The 16,898-nt window shown below is 48.9% G+C and overlaps 1 protein-coding gene across 3 annotated transcripts; it reads right to left on the reverse strand.

Moving 5' to 3' along the window:
- Positions 1 to 732: 732 nt before the first annotated feature.
- DMRT2 (doublesex and mab-3 related transcription factor 2) lies at positions 733 to 9,962 on the reverse strand. 3 transcript variants are annotated; one of them, XM_026519298.4, is made up of 4 exons: positions 9,782 to 9,879; positions 8,411 to 8,991; positions 6,710 to 6,812; positions 733 to 4,594 (listed from the first exon to the last, which is right to left on the reverse strand). In XM_026519298.4, the coding sequence occupies exons 2-4, from the start codon at positions 8,945 to 8,947 to the stop codon at positions 3,537 to 3,539; spliced, it is 1,698 nt and encodes a 565-aa protein (XP_026375083.2). In that variant the 5' UTR covers positions 8,948 to 8,991; positions 9,782 to 9,879; the 3' UTR covers positions 733 to 3,536. The 3 variants fall into 3 exon arrangements, with proteins under 3 accessions (XP_026375083.2, XP_044247158.2, XP_044247157.1); XM_044391223.3 differs by having other exon boundaries at positions 733 to 5,070; XM_044391222.3 differs by lacking the exon at positions 8,411 to 8,991 and having other exon boundaries at positions 9,782 to 9,962.
- Between the last annotated feature and the right edge of the window lie 6,936 nt (positions 9,963 to 16,898).

Raw genomic sequence — 16,898 nt, forward strand, 5'->3', positions numbered from 1 at the left:
CATATTTTACCACAGTTAAAAAATAATAGTTTTTAACCAAACTAAAAGGTCTTCTAGTTTTAAAAAAGGAGAGAGGGAAGCAATTTGTCTCCTTTATGACTATGCCTAGGTCTTGTCCTACTTCTTTCTGCCACCAAAGTGTTAAAAAAGGATTTTCTTTCAATTGCCTTTATTTTTTTTAGAATAGTTTTAGCTTCGCGGCAAAATTAAGAGAAAGGTATAGTGATTTCCCATATTCCCCCCCAATCCCAACACACGCATAGTGCCCCCCATTAACAAATCTCCCACCAGAGTGGCACATGAGTTACAACTGATCAACCTCCATTGACACGTCATCATCACCAAAGCCCCTTTTACAATATGATTCCCTCTTAATGTTGTACAGTCTGCGGGTTTGGAGGGAAATGTTTTTTCAATTACTCACATATATTAAATTATTTGTGATAACTCCACTGCATTCGAACTCAAAAGCCACAGAAGAGTGTATTAAATGTGTGTTGAAATAACAGAAATGTAAACATTTGCTGCTCAAAGTGCAGTATGGAGACCAGCAACACCAGTATCTCCTGGGGGTTGGTAGAAGAACAGCATCTCAGGCCCTTCCCCAGACCTACAGAGAATCAGAATCTGCATTTATCAAGATCCCCACGTTTGGGAAGCACTGCTGTAAACTACCCATAGCTGCAAACTGAGCAAAAAATCATGTTGACCGGTTGAAATGGAAGGAAAATATGTCATTAAAGCCGCGTTGTTTTATTGTGAGTTAAATCAAGGAAAAGGTCCATGTTTTATTCTTCTTTACATTCTTAAAAATAACGAAAGCCAAATCCATTTATTGCCTTGAACATAGAAAATGCTTACAGTGAACCACAAGTTTCATTTGATATGTCGATGACAGTGTTCTTTAAAGATTCTACAGAGTCAAACAGTAGCATTGATCGAACTCAAATGATGAAAAGACGCAAAAAGCCGAGCACAGATCTCTCACTGAGTGGCTGATGGTAGGTTTGAAATCCCAAAAACTCATCATTACAGCAGAACTAATGCACAATACGATAATTATATTACTTTATGTACTGACCCTTATAAATGCTCAAGAACAATAAAATTCCGATCACTGACGGACCACCTGGGTGGCTCAGTCGGTTAAGCATCCAACTCTTGGTTTTGGCTCAGGTCATGATCTTAAGTTCCCCAGATGGAGCCCTGTGTGGAGCCCTGAGTTGAGCCCCTCCTTGAGTCCCCCGTCGGCCTGCATAGGGCTCTGTGCTCAGTGCGGAGTGTGCTTCTCTCCCTCTGCCCCTCCCCCGCTCACATGCTGGCTCTCTTACTCTCTCTAACAAAAATAAATAAATCTTTAAAAAAAAATTCTGGTCACTGGTAATGAGAGAAACACCACTGATACCCACAGCCAATTGGATTCACTTAATGAGGCTAAAATGACAGAGGACAGAAAAAAGTTGTCCCAAAATGTTCACTAAACACAAAGGAGGAAAAAAAATGACCAATGTAAATATTCAAATTATTAAAATACAGTAAGAAAGAGAGGAAATCCCTGTTTGAATTAAGAAGGCCTTCTCCCTTGGTGACTAACATAACATAATAAAAAATTATTATTAAAAAAAAAAAAAAAAGAAGGCCTTCTCCTTGGGATTTTTCTTCCCCATTGGGATTTTTTTTCAATGGGTTTATTCTGATGTGTTTCCCCATTACCTCTGTGGTAGTTAGGCGGAATGCTAAGTTTACACTTCACACCGGACACAAAAAATAAATTCCCGATAGGAAGATAAAAATTAACAACTATATGGATAAAACAAAGATGACTGGAGGAGCAGGAGGGGTGACTGAAGTTAGATTCTGTCCCAGACACCAGGGCATTTGTAGCTGGAAAACATATTTCCACTTAGTGATGATAATCTCCGTCATTGGGAGCTCTGCCCTCTTTCATTTTCTTTCCCTCTGGCAAACTTCCATTTGCTCTGGCTTTTGCAATAGTAAGAATAAGTAAATTTGACTCAATCAAACCAAATATTATTTTACAAGAACAAACTGGAAATCAATCTAAGGCTTGGCTTGTTGTTTTTGAAATCGATTCTAATTTTAAGCAACAATTCAGAGAACCCCTGGAGGTTTACGTGAGCTCATCAGTAGCAAAATCATTTTTAAGTAATTTTAAATGTTTTCCAGAGCAAGAAAGAAACTCTTTAAACTGCCAAACCTCTTGGCACATTCCACATGCCCAACGAGTGTTCTTGTTCCCAAGCGAGAGGAGAATTGGAAGTAACAACTCACTCCATTGCAAAACTAAAGGTGGGATGTTTGGCTCTTGATTTTCCAGGTTGAAATGACTGTGACATCTTAGAACTTCATTTGGGGTCCACAGATGAGGTCTTCAGAGATAAATGTAATACTCTCATAAATGTCTTACTCTCATTTTATCAATCATATAGGACGACAGTTATTTTAGTGAGCAAAGCTAGAGGGTAATAATGAACTCAAAAATGGAGGGGGGTGTTAAGACTCCAGAAGCCACCATCACGCTGTGATAAGTATCTGCAGGTTTCAACAACTGTCAGCTGAAGCAATTTGAATAGTGAAGTTTTCTTTAAGCTACACTGAAAGCTTTTGGCACTGGTGACAATGTGGGAGCATCAGATTGATCCCCGGACACCAATGGGTTGTGACTGTGCCTGCCTCTTGGGGCCTGCTGTCGCCAGTCCTGAGCAAACAGTGAGATAACAGAGCCGAGGGGTTCAACCACACACTCTCGTGGTTTGAACTGACCACACCAGACAAGCGAACCTGCTTGGTGACCCCCAGCCACCTAGAAATCATAGAAAGTTCAATCTAGGAAGGAAGCCTGAGGCCCCAACTACACATCCCATCAGGAAAGGAAATCAGGACTCAGAGAGCTAAACAACATCCATCCCGTGAACTCAGGTCATCATATAAATAAGATCTTAAACTTGATTTTCCTGCAAATTAATTCCACTTTGTCCAGTCATGTAAAATTATGATTCTAGAGACATGCAAATCTGTTCTATGTTCTCCGTAAAGCTATTTTTGCCTCAGTCTTAAATAGCTAAATTTATACACCCTCTAAAATGCAAAACTAAGGCACTATAGGGTATCTCCCGTGGCCCCAGTGACCCACTGAGAGCACCTGAAACTACACAGTCACAGGAAAATACAGAACATATTTCATGGACACTGGTTTTTCATCTAGACAGAGACAACTAGGTGCTTCTGCAAATACTGGGTCTTTTAGAAGACAGTGTCAACTTTATTGCTCTTTGAAATGCTGTGTAAAGTACGGAGCTTTACACTTTGCGTGTAAGCAATTTCCATCCTTAAATATACTTATGTGAGGAAAAGTACATGCATATGAATAGATATAATTTTTTAAATCATCACCATTTACATTAGAAATTTCTTTATACAAACATCTTAGCTTTTTTTCTTTAAAAAAAAAAATTAGCAACTGGTAAGGACCCTCTGAGATGGCAGAAATTCCAGCTTTACGGGTAAGCAGCTTTTCACTGAGAGACGTGAGTGATGGCAGATGAAGGCCTCTTAAGAATAGACTCAACAGAAAATGACAGCGGTTCATTCACAGAGAGTTTTGTTCCAACTTGTTTGGCTACGAAAAGGTCTTTGGCGTATCTGTCTATTGTAAATGTGTACTTCTGGTTCTCCTTGACTAAACACTCTCTGTGTTTCTTAGGGACCTCTTCAAAGGCCTCTTTGACAAATGGTGTTTTCAACTCAGGACCAGGTTTGTCATTAAGAGTTTGCTGGAATAATGAGTGGAATGGATTATGCTTAAGTGGCAGAGGGTGCCTGGTGCTTTCTTTACTGATCTTGGTTAAGATGTGCCCTTGAGCTGCCAGGGAGTCCGTGTCAACAATGGGAGAGAAATTCCGTCTGGGTGGGGAGAATGCAGACCTCTCGGGGACGGTCTGGTGACCCTGAAGGTCACTTCTCGAGGCCTGGACCTCCGGAGCGTGAGGCAGCAGCAGTGAGCCTTCTTGTTTGGGGGGCATCATGTCGTGTTCTGCCACAAGTCCATCCTGGACTCGCACCCCCTTCAAGTCCCAGCTGGCCCCAGGTTTCAGGGCTTGAACCGAGGTGGTGGTGTTCAGCAGGCATTGCTGATAGAGAAGGGTGTCGCTGATGGGGCCACACTTGGGCCAAACTAAAAATCTCGAGGACAAGGGATACTGTCTGTAAGTCGTGGCCACACTGACATTGGAAGAAATGAGTTCCATATTCCCAGACCCTGAATACTGCATGGTTAGATCAAGGCAGGTGGGCAGAAAGTTGCAGAAGTCTTTGTTTGGCGGTTCCACTGGGGTGGGGCTATAGGCGCTTTTGTAGGAGTTATATTCAGGTCCGTGCACCATGCGGTTGGGCAGGAACAAGGCAGCAGCTTGGGACGCTTCCAGCATCTCCCTCTCTTTATATTCTCTCTCCAGCATAATGTTCTCCAACTCTTTATCAGCAAAGGCCCGCCTTTTCCGCATCCGGTCACTTACCGGGGGAGGTAGGGGTAAGCTCCCTCCCACATAAGTCTCGGCTGGAATGGGGCGGTAGCCTAAAATAAGCAAGCGTTGCACAGGAAAAGAGATTAACATCCAAGGAAGACAAATCTGGAAACTGAGAAGGCAACAGAAACACTGCAAGTCGACAGAACAAGAACAACTTCCAGTTCCAAAACATTCATCTTTTATACAGAAAGCAAAAGTATAGGCTCAATTTAAAACAGGTCTCTTTGGGGAGCAGGAGAGCCATATTGTAACTTTTTGTTATTGTTGTTTTGTCATTACCGGTGTGTTTGTTTACCTTTACAGGCACACTTCACTGGCTGACACTGTAATACACTGCCCAGGCTCCTACATATTAAGAGCCAACTCTGCTCATCTTGCTTCGGTCAACGCTTTCTTACTAGCCGTGTCATCTTTTTCCATTATTAAAAAAAGATCTCTATTCCTAAAGCTGATGGCACTGCTATTTTCTAAAGACGGTTCATTAAATACACATTGTTACAGGTGTAGAACAGTCCAAGGAGAACTAGGGAAAAAGAGAAAGGTACAGCAGATTAGTGGGGAGAAAAAAAGAGACTTAAGGAAACAGAGAAACACAGAAAATTGGAAAGAGCTGTTAACTAGTCAAACAGACTCTGCAGTGACTTAACCAGGCCCCTCCCCCAGGCTGGAGACAGAAGCAAGCAAACAAAAGTAAAGGCAGAGAGGAGGTCGGCAGCTATATTGAAAATTACTGATCTGAAACATTTTTCCCAAGTTCTGATCATGTTGGCCAGATACTAAAATGGTTAAACAAGCAATCATTAGAATAAAAAGTCAGTGCACATTTTATGACGAAGGACAAAGTTTAAAACAACAACAACACGAAGATTAGCATAACATAAATAGAATTCCTGGCAGCATAAAATACTTTGAGTATTTCACTAAACCCCAAGCACTGGCTGCTCCCAAATTTGTTTGAAGGATCCATTGTGATGTTTGTGTTTACATAGTGACAAACCCATCGTCCTCATTTGCAAATAAAATAAAATTTGAAAATTAATGTTTCCATTTCTATGGTAGGTTTTGCCAGGAAGTTATTTACGTGAATTTACTATTCCATTTAGCCCTCCCACTCCTCAAGCTGCTTTGGCACCATTTCAATTCATCCGTGTGGTCCCTATGGCTATAAATCTGTTTACGCAGTTTGCAACCGAATTCATTTTTAATGCGTAAGAAACCATTCTAAGGTCACAAGTATACAGCACAGGGTAAGACATGAACAAACTTTAAAACCTGTGTAGAACCAACTCAATTCAGAAGCCACATAAGAAAAAAACAGAATTCATGTATCTACTTAAAAAAAAAAAAAAAAAAAGCCTGCTTTCCAACCTGAATCATATGAAGGGACAGCAATTAGAACAAATATAAACTTTCCATTATTTACATGGTGGAAGGTGATCAACATATTATTTATCAGACCAATAAATAAACTCCATCCCCAGAGCTGCTTTTAAAAATCAGCAATATTTTTGGAAAAATTAATGTATCCCCAGGCTTTAGAGAAAGTGAGAACATGGTAGAGACAGAATTCACACTGTTCAAATTCAACTTCAACCTCCACTTCTCTCCTTTGATTCAAAACCTCTTCCAGATTCTACAAGCTTGACTGTCAGAAATGGTAAACTGAGGTGTGGAATAACCACAGTTATATAGCTAATCCAGACAACAATACAGTACCATGAAAAAGAGTGGTATTAGAGGTTGGATCAGCCAGACTAGAGGTCTTTATCGGTGTGGGTAGCTGTTCACCTCCTCACTTGACTTTTTCTGGCTCCAACTACAACCAAAGAATTTTTTTTAGTTTATTTCCCTCCTCACTCCATGATCAGGTGGCAGTGGATCTTTGCACACCCCTCATGCTGGGGTAAATTTCAAATGCACTCCATGTTAACCCCGTAACTACCAAGCAGACAGCAGAATTATCGGTGACGAAAACCTCAAGAGGTATGTGAGATCCATTTTCCCAAATCCTGATTTCCTCCCTAGAGCAAAACGTCCTAATAAAAAGCACCCTCCCTTCAGATTGCTTCTTCACAGGTTAATAAAAATGCCATATGTGTGAATAATGGGAATGCCTCAGAACTTGGTTTAAAAGGCTGAAGGATAATTCTGCATTGCTTTACCTTCTAAAATGCTTTTGGCCAGCAAACTGGGTGCTCTGACTTGCCTCTGATACACGGCTTTGCGCTCGAAATTATTCTGTTTCCCGGGAAGCCCCTTCTTGTCCTGTAAACACAAGAAACATAATCAACAATGCTCTAAAAGAAATCGTGGAACAGGAGGGAGTAAGTAGGAAGGGGCGTCAGCAACCCTCCCCGGCTAAATGTATTTATTTTCCCATCCCACATAGAAATGATTCTAAATAAATTTACACCCGCACCCGTTAATTCCAGGGCAACAAGCTGGAAGCTCTCTCTGAAGCCACCAACTTCAGTTGATGGGGAGTAGGGCAGATTTTCTCTAGGGTCACTTTGCTAGAGTCACCCCAGATTCACCCCGCAGCCGTAAGTTAGGGGACATCCTACAGGAAGGCAAAATCCACAGTGGAGACCACAGGAGCCAGGCCCTGAAGGAGAGCTGTGGGGGACAGATGCGTCCCAGGCACTTAGAGGTAGGGCCAAAGGTGCCCGTGGCCTGCCATTGAGCAGTGACGTGGAACTGGTTTCTCCTCTCAGTAGGGCAGGTGCGATGGGGTGCAGGGGGTTGAAGAAGAGGTATGAGGGTACTGGTCTCATAAACTCTCCCAAGCCTGGCCAAAAACACCAGGAGACTGGGATACACGAAGGCAGACAAAACCCTCAGAGGCCTCCTGGGATGGATGACAAGGGGAAATCCGACTTCGCTCCCTCCCTCACCGCCAGGTCGGTGGTATTCGGAGGCCTTTTACACCCGCGTCCAGCCCAGCAGGCCGCGGGACCCGCGAGGGATGCAGGGGACCGCGGTGAAACGCACCGCAAGCGGGAGTAGGCCCAGCCCAGGGCCAAGGCCACCTGGGGCACCCGGCACACACTCTCCGGGGCCTTGGGAAGCTTTCCAGCAGGGTCACTGCCTTCTGTGTGTACGGGGATCCACTCCCCAGTCCCTCCTCGCCAAAAAGTAAAAGCAAAAATCTTCCCACGCCCTAAACCTAGGAGAGGGGGCCCCGCGCAGCCTCTCTCGCTCCGAACTCTGCATGCGCAGGAACACAAGGGAATGTGAAATGCGAAGTTCAAAGAAAAGCCTCACCCTTAAGGAAAACCCTGGCTCTCCCCAAAGCTGGAGCGCCAAGGTGCGAGGCAGCAGGGATCCTTCCACCGGCTCATAGGTCAGAAGCTTCTGGCTTCGGGTACCTAAAGTCCCATGCCATTTTGGTCTCATCTGTACAATGGGCAGCACGTTCTGCCTCTCTTAAGTGGCCCGTGACAGCGGAAGCGCTGCGCGCACAACCCGCTGCGTGGTTCTTCCGAGATCAGCACTAGTAACGCAGCGACGGACGACAGAAGCGGTGCACGGCAGCAACCACTGTCCTCGTCCTCCCCCCAGCACCACCAAAATAAACTTTAACATAAAAGTTAAAAAAAAAAAAATCCCTTCCCACAAAGTTCCGAGACATTTTCAAGGCCTCTCTACCTGCTTTCAATACAAAATCTTTCCGGCCAAGTTCCCCCAGCGATGCCCGCGGCCTCCTCTCCACCCCGCCCCGACTCCGCAGGCCGCCGTGAGCGGAGACGCGCCCTCCCCCCCTTCCCAGGAAGCGCCAGGCGCCGCGGCCCTCCCCGCGCCCGACCCCCACTGCGGCCCGGATCCCACGGCGAGGCGCGACCCCGGACCCGGCGGGTACGCACCTCGGTGGCCTGCTGCCTCCGGAGCGCCACCTGGGCGGCCATGACGCGCTGGCGCTCCACCACCAGCAGGCAGTTGGCGCACTGGCAGTCGCGCCAGCGGCAGAAGCGCTTGTGGCCCTTGAGGCAGGACACCACGCCGTGGTTGCGGCAGCGCGCGCACTTGGGCGTGCGGCTGAGCTTGCGCGGCTCCGCGCCGCCGCCCGCGTTCGCGTTTGCGCCGCGCTCCGGGGGCCCGGCCGGCGCCGGCGAGGCCTGCGGCGCGGGAGCTGGCCCCGGCGGTGGTCCCCGCTGCTGCTCCGGCCGGCCCGGCACCCCCGGGGACGCGCCCGCGTCCAGGCCGTCACCCTCATCCTCCGCGTCGTCGTCCTCGTCCTCGTCCTCGTCGTCCTCGCCATCCCCGTCGGCCGACGGCGGGCTGGGCCCGGGCGGCGTAGGCGGCGGCGGCGGCGGCCCGCGGCCGTCGTCCTCCAGCTCCAGGCTCTCCACGTCGATCTCCCAGTCTCCGGCCGCCGGCCCCGCCGCCGGCCGGTCGGCCATGGCGCCCTGCGCTTGGCTCCGGCCTACACTCAGTCTCCTGCACTCTGCGGAGACAAGAAATGACCCCCAGGACGTACCGACCGCCGTCAGGCACCGACCCCCGGCCTTGGGCCCCAAGCTCCTGGTCTACCGCCCCTGGCCCCTTGAAAAGCCCTGTTCTCTACACGTCCCTCACATCCACACCACAACGCCTTTCTTGTATCTTTAGGTCCCCCAGAAATCCCCAACCCAAGAAGGTTTTTAGCTATTGATTCTAAGTGCTCTCTGAGCACCTGACCTTTAACCACAGACCTCTCTGGCTTTACACCCGCGTTCGGGACAAGTCCCTAGGTAATGCACTGATCACACACACAGAAGTATTGTGCCCAACTAGGCTGGCCTAGGCCACTTGTCAGGCTTCCCCACACCCAACTAGTATGGCCAAGCGGAATACGAAAACGTCGACGGGAGAGTCATTTTCCTTTAGATCACAGGGGCCCCTCAGACCCAGCGAAGTACCATCCTACGCCACTCAAGCGCCTTTCATCCTCTTACACCACCACAAGGACCCTTTATTGAGCTTGGAAAGGTCCTTTCATGCCCCTCACCCCCAGGAAATAATCAACTCAGAACCGAAATTGTTCTTCTGTCAGAGCCCCATAAGGACCCTGGGCAAGGAGCTGCAGATGCCCTCCCAGCATCAATAGTGCTTGAGCCGCGCAGGGCTGAGCTGCACGGTCCTATAGACATCAGGCATGGTTTGCACTTAAAGGCAAGACATGCAAGTGAAACAGGAAAGATAAGAAAAGGTGATTTTGCCCTCCCTGACACCCCGAGCAACATCACAGCACTCACCAAGACTCTGAGGCCCGGGCTAGCAGCCGAGGCAAAAGATATCCAGCCTTGGGACCTGGCTCTTGGGCTGCTGGCTGTGCTTGCAAACAGAAACCGGGGTCGCCACACCCTGCCACGAAATCGGGGGCTGACAGCTGGAGGCCTGGAGCCCAGTGGATGGGGAATAGGGGAGAAGGGTGGAGAAGATGAATCAAGTCCTCAGCGGCCTCGCCCCGCACATCCCGGACTCTGCAAAGTTCTAATCGGTCCTTGGCAGCCCCGAGCGCTTCACCTCGCTGAGGCTGCTTTCGGCTTCCTCTGACCCAATCTGGGCGGGAAGGTTGGGCCGCTCAGGCCTGGCACAGATCTCGGGCTCTCGGGGCGGGCGGGCGAGCGCACGCAGCTGCGTGCGGCGCAGCGCCCCTTGCTGCAATAGTCAGCCTCTGCGCCCTTTCCTAGTATTATCGGCTCCGGGCCCCGAGCTCCGCGCCCTCTAATTGGACGGTTGTCAGGCGGTGTGCACGCTGATTGGCCGAGGCGCGCCGGCCCGGCGCTCTCCGCCTCCTCGCGGCCGTCGTGCCCCGCCCTTCCACGCTCCTCCAGAAAATCCTCCCGCGCAGCGTTCGGTGCAGCCGGGTCCTGTGTCCCAACGTTAAACCCGAAGTGTGACGGCGTGTCCTTGGATGAAGTCGCAGTTTATCTCGCGGACTGTAAAAAACAAGCAGAAACACAGTCTTACGAATAGTACTGTTCACAAGGGAAGGCAACAGTCAAGGCAGCGGTAAGAAAGGCTGGTGTTGGTCTCTACATTATCAGCATCTCCAGTATTTCCGCGACTCAATAATTAACCCAAAGTTGGGCGCGGAAGTGAGGCCTCTCTGATCCCGTGCGCAGCGGCACCCTACTTTTTCCTGCAAGACTAAATCAGTTGTTACCTTGCACCACCACAGCGCCGGGCTGACGGACAAATGATCTGTAGATATTTGTGTGGCTAGCGCCGCTCATCCTTGAAGTGCAAGGTAGTTCCTCATTAACTTTCATCAAACCCGTGAGGCAGGCAGGTCGCCAAGTCACCTACGTCACTTACACTTTTCTCCGATGTCAACTACTGTTACAGTTGATGGGGGGGGGGGACGGAAATACATGCCATTAAAAGATTTGAGGGCAATATATTCACTCTAAGCATGTTTTAAAACGAAGCTTTTTTTTAAGGATGACTTTTTTTAGTGTGCATGGATGTATTTATAAAGGAAAAAAAAGACTTTCTACCGTCTGCCTCAAAAATCCCTACGCAAATGTTTAATAACAGTTGAATTTCCAACATGTTGAATTAGTCCCCTATCTCAACGTTACATTTTATTTCTTGAAATGAATTTAAAATCACTTAGACGCACTTCTAGTAACACCTTTAAATAAGCAATGCCTCTCAGGATCGGTTTGGGAGAGATTGGGGAATGGAGTTCCACTGCACTGAGCACATAGTAGGCCTGCGATAAAGAAGCGTTAAAGGAAGGAAATTGCTGAACTGATTCTAACATCTCTTTTCTCGGAGCGCGTGGAAAGCAGTTAACCACGTTCTGAGCGGTGGAAAGGGGGTACTTTAGGGATTACTGTGAAAGTAACGCGATCGGCCGGCGGGACGCGCAGGTATTCTCGAGCCTTTGGCGGAGCTGCAAAATTCTTTCCTGGTAACCAGACACTGGGATTTCCCTTCGTGCGGGTGTTTCTCCCCGGAGCGTCTTGCGACGTCCAGCGAAGGAAGCAGAGAAACAGTCCTGATTATTGCAGTAGGCTGCTCAGTTGCTCTGGGCGTCTCAGAGGGTAAGTTGGGAGCTGTGCACGCTCAGACAGGGGACAAAGCGTCACGCAGACCTTTCGTGCCTCTCGCTTGGCCCCACTAATAACACCAGTGAGTTTTGTTATCTTTTGCTTAGTTTCTTAGACTTGTCGAAGTGCATTTGCTCACCTACGTTAGAGCGTTTGAATTCTCAACCACAGCAGAAATGTGTTATTTTCCCCATTTTTTTCCAATGATGAAACTGAGGTTCAAAGAGGAGCCCTGGGCCACGTAGTGGTCTCCGGGAGAGCAATGGACTGGTCGGCCTCTTCTCTGAAGTCTCAGAAACTTGGAGGAGCCCTTCGCTTCCAACCACAAAGACTCACGATGGGTCCGCGGTTTTTTATTTTATTCCCCGCTCCCCCTCTGATTTTTGTACCTGGCGTTATGAGCAACCCTCCTGTAACAGGACACAGCACGTTTGTATCAACTAATCTGCGTCTATTCCTGCTAGCTACATTTCTGCTTTTGCAAACACGCATTTCCGTGCTTCTCCCCTGCGACGTGAAAGTGAACGACGAAACTTCGCCGTGTGGGCGCGGTTGGAACCCCCAGGCTTTTATTTCATTTATTGCTTTTACCGGAGGAGAGGGGAGAATATGAAATCATTAGCCCTTCACTAGTTATTTTGAATATTAAGAAACAAAATCAAGAAAGTAAGTTTGCTAATGTGGGGTAATAGATTGAGGGGAAGGGGGACCGGGGAGGAACGGGAGGGCAAAGGGGCGCTGAGTGGCAATTTCCTAAACAGAAAATAAACCAGACAGACAGCCCTTGAACTAGTTGGAGTTGTAAAACTGCTACATAAGGAGGAAACAAGAAGGATTTGTGTACAGTAAACCATGCGGGCGGGCGAAACTAGGACGGGAGATGGGGGCTGGGGGTGTGGGCGGTAGTAGGACCCGAGGACAGTGACGCCGGCTCCTGAGACGCGAGCAAACCGTGAGAGCAAGGTCCTGAAAATGTGGGTCAGCTGGACCGGCCTCTCCAGCCCCAACGTGGGGTAGGCGGCTCTCTCGAACTTGCTGAGGGGATTGGGCCCTCAGGTTTCAGGTGGGTGGGCCCAGGGCCGTTCCCTTCTCAGCGCTCCCCCACCCTTAGCAGAAACCTACAAGACAGCCTCCACTGCTTCCTCTGTACTTCCCTGCCCAACTCCGCGGGTCCCCTCCACCCTACCCCCACCTGTCGTACCACCTTCCCCGCACCCAATCTGCCACTGGGAGGCCTGCAGCTGTAACTGTGATCCAGTTGAATTACACTCCATTCCCTGGCCCCGAATGCCCCGGAGTATCGCAATTCCAACAACCGCTTAGAAGTGAGGTATGTGGGAAGGGAGTGGGAAAAGGGACATTTTTATCTTGGGGTGAGCTTCAGGAAGTCTGAGGAACTCCGATATTAAACAAGAAATTATCTCCATTTTTCTGGGAAAATGAAAAAGGAACCTAAGATTGCACAAAGTGGCTCGTAAATTAAACATGCAGAAGCAAAAGGAGTCAGAGAGCCTGGACTCTAGACTGGTTGTTCCACTGACCACGTGATCTTGGTCAATTCTATTTCTGAGCCTCAGTTGTCTCATCTGCAAGATGGGAAGAGTGGCCTTCCTCGGCGTAGTCTTTACCTGGTAGGAAGAGCTCAATGAACGTTCGTTGGTTGATCCCGGGCCCGGCCTCCGCAAGCCTCGAGAGCTCGACTGAAAGGCGAGGGCGCAGGGCATCCAGCTCCTTTCTCCGGGTTTGTCTCTAAAAAGGGGTCAGGCCTTGAGTGGAGGACCTGTTAGGTGAGGAAACAGAAGTCCTTTGCCTGGTAAACCGACACCAAATTACCAACTGCTAGTCCGAGTCCCTCTTGTAAATGACAAAGCAGCGGTGCCGCCATTGACTCTGCGGGTCTGGCTGGGTGGGGGAGGCCCGAGGAATCTCCTTCTCTCTTAGCTGCTCAGCACCTCTCTCTCTCTCTCTCTGCTTCCGTTCCCGTTCCCGCACGGCTGGGACCTACCCGGTGCGAAAGACCCCCTTTCCCAAGTCCAGCGGGGGAACTTGAACAACAAAGCGGAAGGGGGAAAGGGTTTTTTTTTTTTTTTTCTTTTTCTTGATAAGGGTGTCTTTCTTTTTTTTCTTCAAATACCACCCCCACCCCTCCAAAAAGAAAAAGAAGAATAAAGAAAGAAAAAAAGAGAAGCGTGTTTCGGATCAGCTCCCGCTCACGCGTGCATCCCCGGCGCCCCGCCCGCGTGGCCACGCCGGCTTGGGTGCGACTCGAGGGCGCTTGGCTTCCGCGGCCGGGCCGGCCACCTCTAGCCCGGTTCCTCCAACCCCCTGGCCCCCTACGCCGGTTTCCGGGCCGCGGCTCGGCGGGGGCGATCCCGGCTTGGAGGCCGAGCGCCCGGGTTTCGGAGCTGGCAGACGGGGCTTCAAATGCGGGCTCTGCCGCTCCTCGGCTGGGCGGTAGCGAAGAAGATCCTTCACCTCCCTCGGCGCCTCGCTCTCCCCAACTGCGAAGTGGGGCTAACCTTAAAGGCCAGGACACTGTAGATCCCTGGCTCGGTGACCCGGCCATACTGAACCTGGAGTACCTGGAAGTTGTCACTTGTATTAGTTTGTGGTTGTCATTTTAACTCGACGAACCAGCCTGCAGAAAGCCCGAGGCCTGGGGAAATTCCAAGCTTGATCTCCTCCCCACCCCGCTCGACTTTCCAGCTTCCCAGGCCTGGAGACTAGGCTGGGTCCGGGAGGACCCCTGCCCTGCATCACCACCCTGAGTCGCCAGCTAGATCAACCTGCCGCGAGCGCCTGGGGTGGTGAATGACACTTGGAAACTCCTGGGTCTCGCAAAAGTGCTTTGCTCTGGCCGGTTATGGCTCTGGTTTCTCTGGAGATGAACTCGAATCCACCTCCTCTGGCGGGAAGCTACTTTTAACATTGTTTCCTCTCACAACTTTGACCGGCTGTGGACGCGGCGAAATAAATAATCCCAGATGGGATTGCAGAGATATGATTTCCCAATTTGCTTTGCGTAATCAAATATACGACCTGTCACAAGCAAGGGGGCGGGCGGGCGGCAGCTTTCGGGAGATAACTGTTCTCGCTTTCCTTGCTCTGCGTGTCCAAAAAAAGCTGAACAAAAGGACAATGCGATCCGGGTTCTCCTCCCTCCTCCGTATGAAGCAGGGTTTAAATCACAGGCATTTAAAACCGAGAGGGACATGATTAGTTCAGGCCCCCCGTTTTACAAATGCAAAGGAAAACTGAGGCTGAGAGAAACTCATGAGATTTGCTAGGGAGACACACAGCTACACAGTGGCCACAGGGGACCCAAGGGGCCATTGTAACTTCCGGATCAAAGATGCCTTCATACAATTAAAAATAAATAAATAAATAAATAAATAAATAAATAAATAAATAAATAATTGCCCTTTGCTGCGGGATACGGAGTTTGATGCCTGAAATGTGAAGCAACCGTTCCTCCCTTACATATCTGAAGGATCTCCCAACCCCCAGGCAGTATTCATCCTCCACGCTGGGAAACGGGGCTCAATTCACTGCAGGTCCTGGAGCAGCTAGATGAGGCAACCACAGAACTCCTTCCCTTCTCAGTACCCATACCAAATGGTCATCAGGGGAGATAGAAGACTCAAGAATGGTAGTGGAGCCTAGGTTCTACCCCAGGGGCAGTGCCATGCTATGGAAGGTCGCCATGAGAGGACGTGTGGCTTGTTGCCACATCGGGAAGCCCTGTGCGCACACAAGGGGCTCCTGCTCTGGACCCCCAGCTACCCCGAGGGAGCCTCATGACTAACTGAAACAGTAAACCCTTAACTCTGAGAACTTACACCCCCCCATTCCCATCCCATATTGGGGTTTAACATTTGGAGGGGGCAGACTTTATTCACGCTGAAATTACTCTGAATATTTTCCCGACAGCCTAACTATACCAAGTAGAAACAAGAGAGAGAGGAGGAGGCAAAGCAGGGAGGGGTCAGGCACTATGGTGAAAATTTAATTTCATCCATGTGTAGCAGGCATTGGGCAATTTTTTTCACCTTGCTGGGCCTCAGATTCCTTGACTAAAAAGTGAAGGAGTAAGATTCAGTGGTTTCCAGATTCTCTCTCAAACTTTAAAGGCTATAACAAACTTTAACTTCTGTTGATGGACTCATGGCTCATGGTAATAAGATCAAGGGCATGAAAAAAGTCCAAGGAGGACAAGAGGAAGAGGAGGAGGGAAAGAAGTAGAAACAAACTTCAGTGCTGGTTCTGACATCTTGGTGGTATTTCTGCTTCACCATACTTCTAAGATTGATCCTGTCTAGTCAAAATGCTGGTCAAAAATGTGAAAGCAAAACCAAAAAAAAAAAAAAAAAAATCTGTCAACTAGTGAAAAAGGGGAATGTGGAGCCATTTCATAAGAGTTAGTTCCCTAGAGCCCAGATCCAATGAGGATTCGTTCTGGTGACAAAGAGGGTTCTCACAACTCACTAAGGTTCTAAAGTAGGATTTTAAGCAAAAACTTACCAGGCCATTTAAACAGGCCTTCCTAGCCCTGTTCTGTGTGATATGCTCAGTCTGGGGTCTGAGTTTGGATTTTGGGGAAACCCAAACTATTTCCATTGCTGTTAGCCCCAGGAAGTCTCTCTGAGAAGTGTCTCTACTGGCAGGAGGGATTCCTCCCAATTTCTACCAGAAACATTCCTATGCTCAAGCTCGACCCCAACCAGTAGAAGACCCTGACAAGGTAACCTCCACAGCTCAGATGTACCGCAGTATCTGCTATCGACTGGGGGTGGGGAAGGGGTGGATAGGAAGAGGATCAAACTGCCCTTGGCTCTGTCTCTGCTTTCCTGTGGATAGCAAGTGACTGTCCATATATCCCAGTGACTGAAGTGTGAGTCCCGAGCCTCGAAGCCAGTTGGTGAGAACACCGACACCTCTACAAAGTACTTGACTTGGCCTAAGATAGTTCTGGGATTCTTTCCGTCTGTGAAATAAGTGGGGGGGGGGGGGGGGACTACTAAGGCTCTCTAAGGATTTTCCTGTTCTATCCTTGGTTTTGCCAACTAAAGTCACCCTTGACCTTGGGCCACTTTCCTCACCCTCCCTCCTTTAGGCTTCCATCTGTTATTCCGCAAAATGAAAGACCTGAAGTTGAAACAAATCACCTCTGAAGTTAGGTCCCATATATTTTTTTATACTTCTAGGTGGGGTGAGAAAATGGAAAAGGCCTGTGTGTGGGGACAGGGAGAGAGGAAAGCCCCACCTGAGGGCACGCCCCTTATAACAAAGTGCTGCATAAACTTGAAGAGCA

Source organism: Ursus arctos, unplaced genomic scaffold (genome assembly GCF_023065955.2).
Source record: "Ursus arctos isolate Adak ecotype North America unplaced genomic scaffold, UrsArc2.0 scaffold_33, whole genome shotgun sequence".
Classification (NCBI taxonomy): Eukaryota; Metazoa; Chordata; class Mammalia; order Carnivora; family Ursidae; genus Ursus; species Ursus arctos.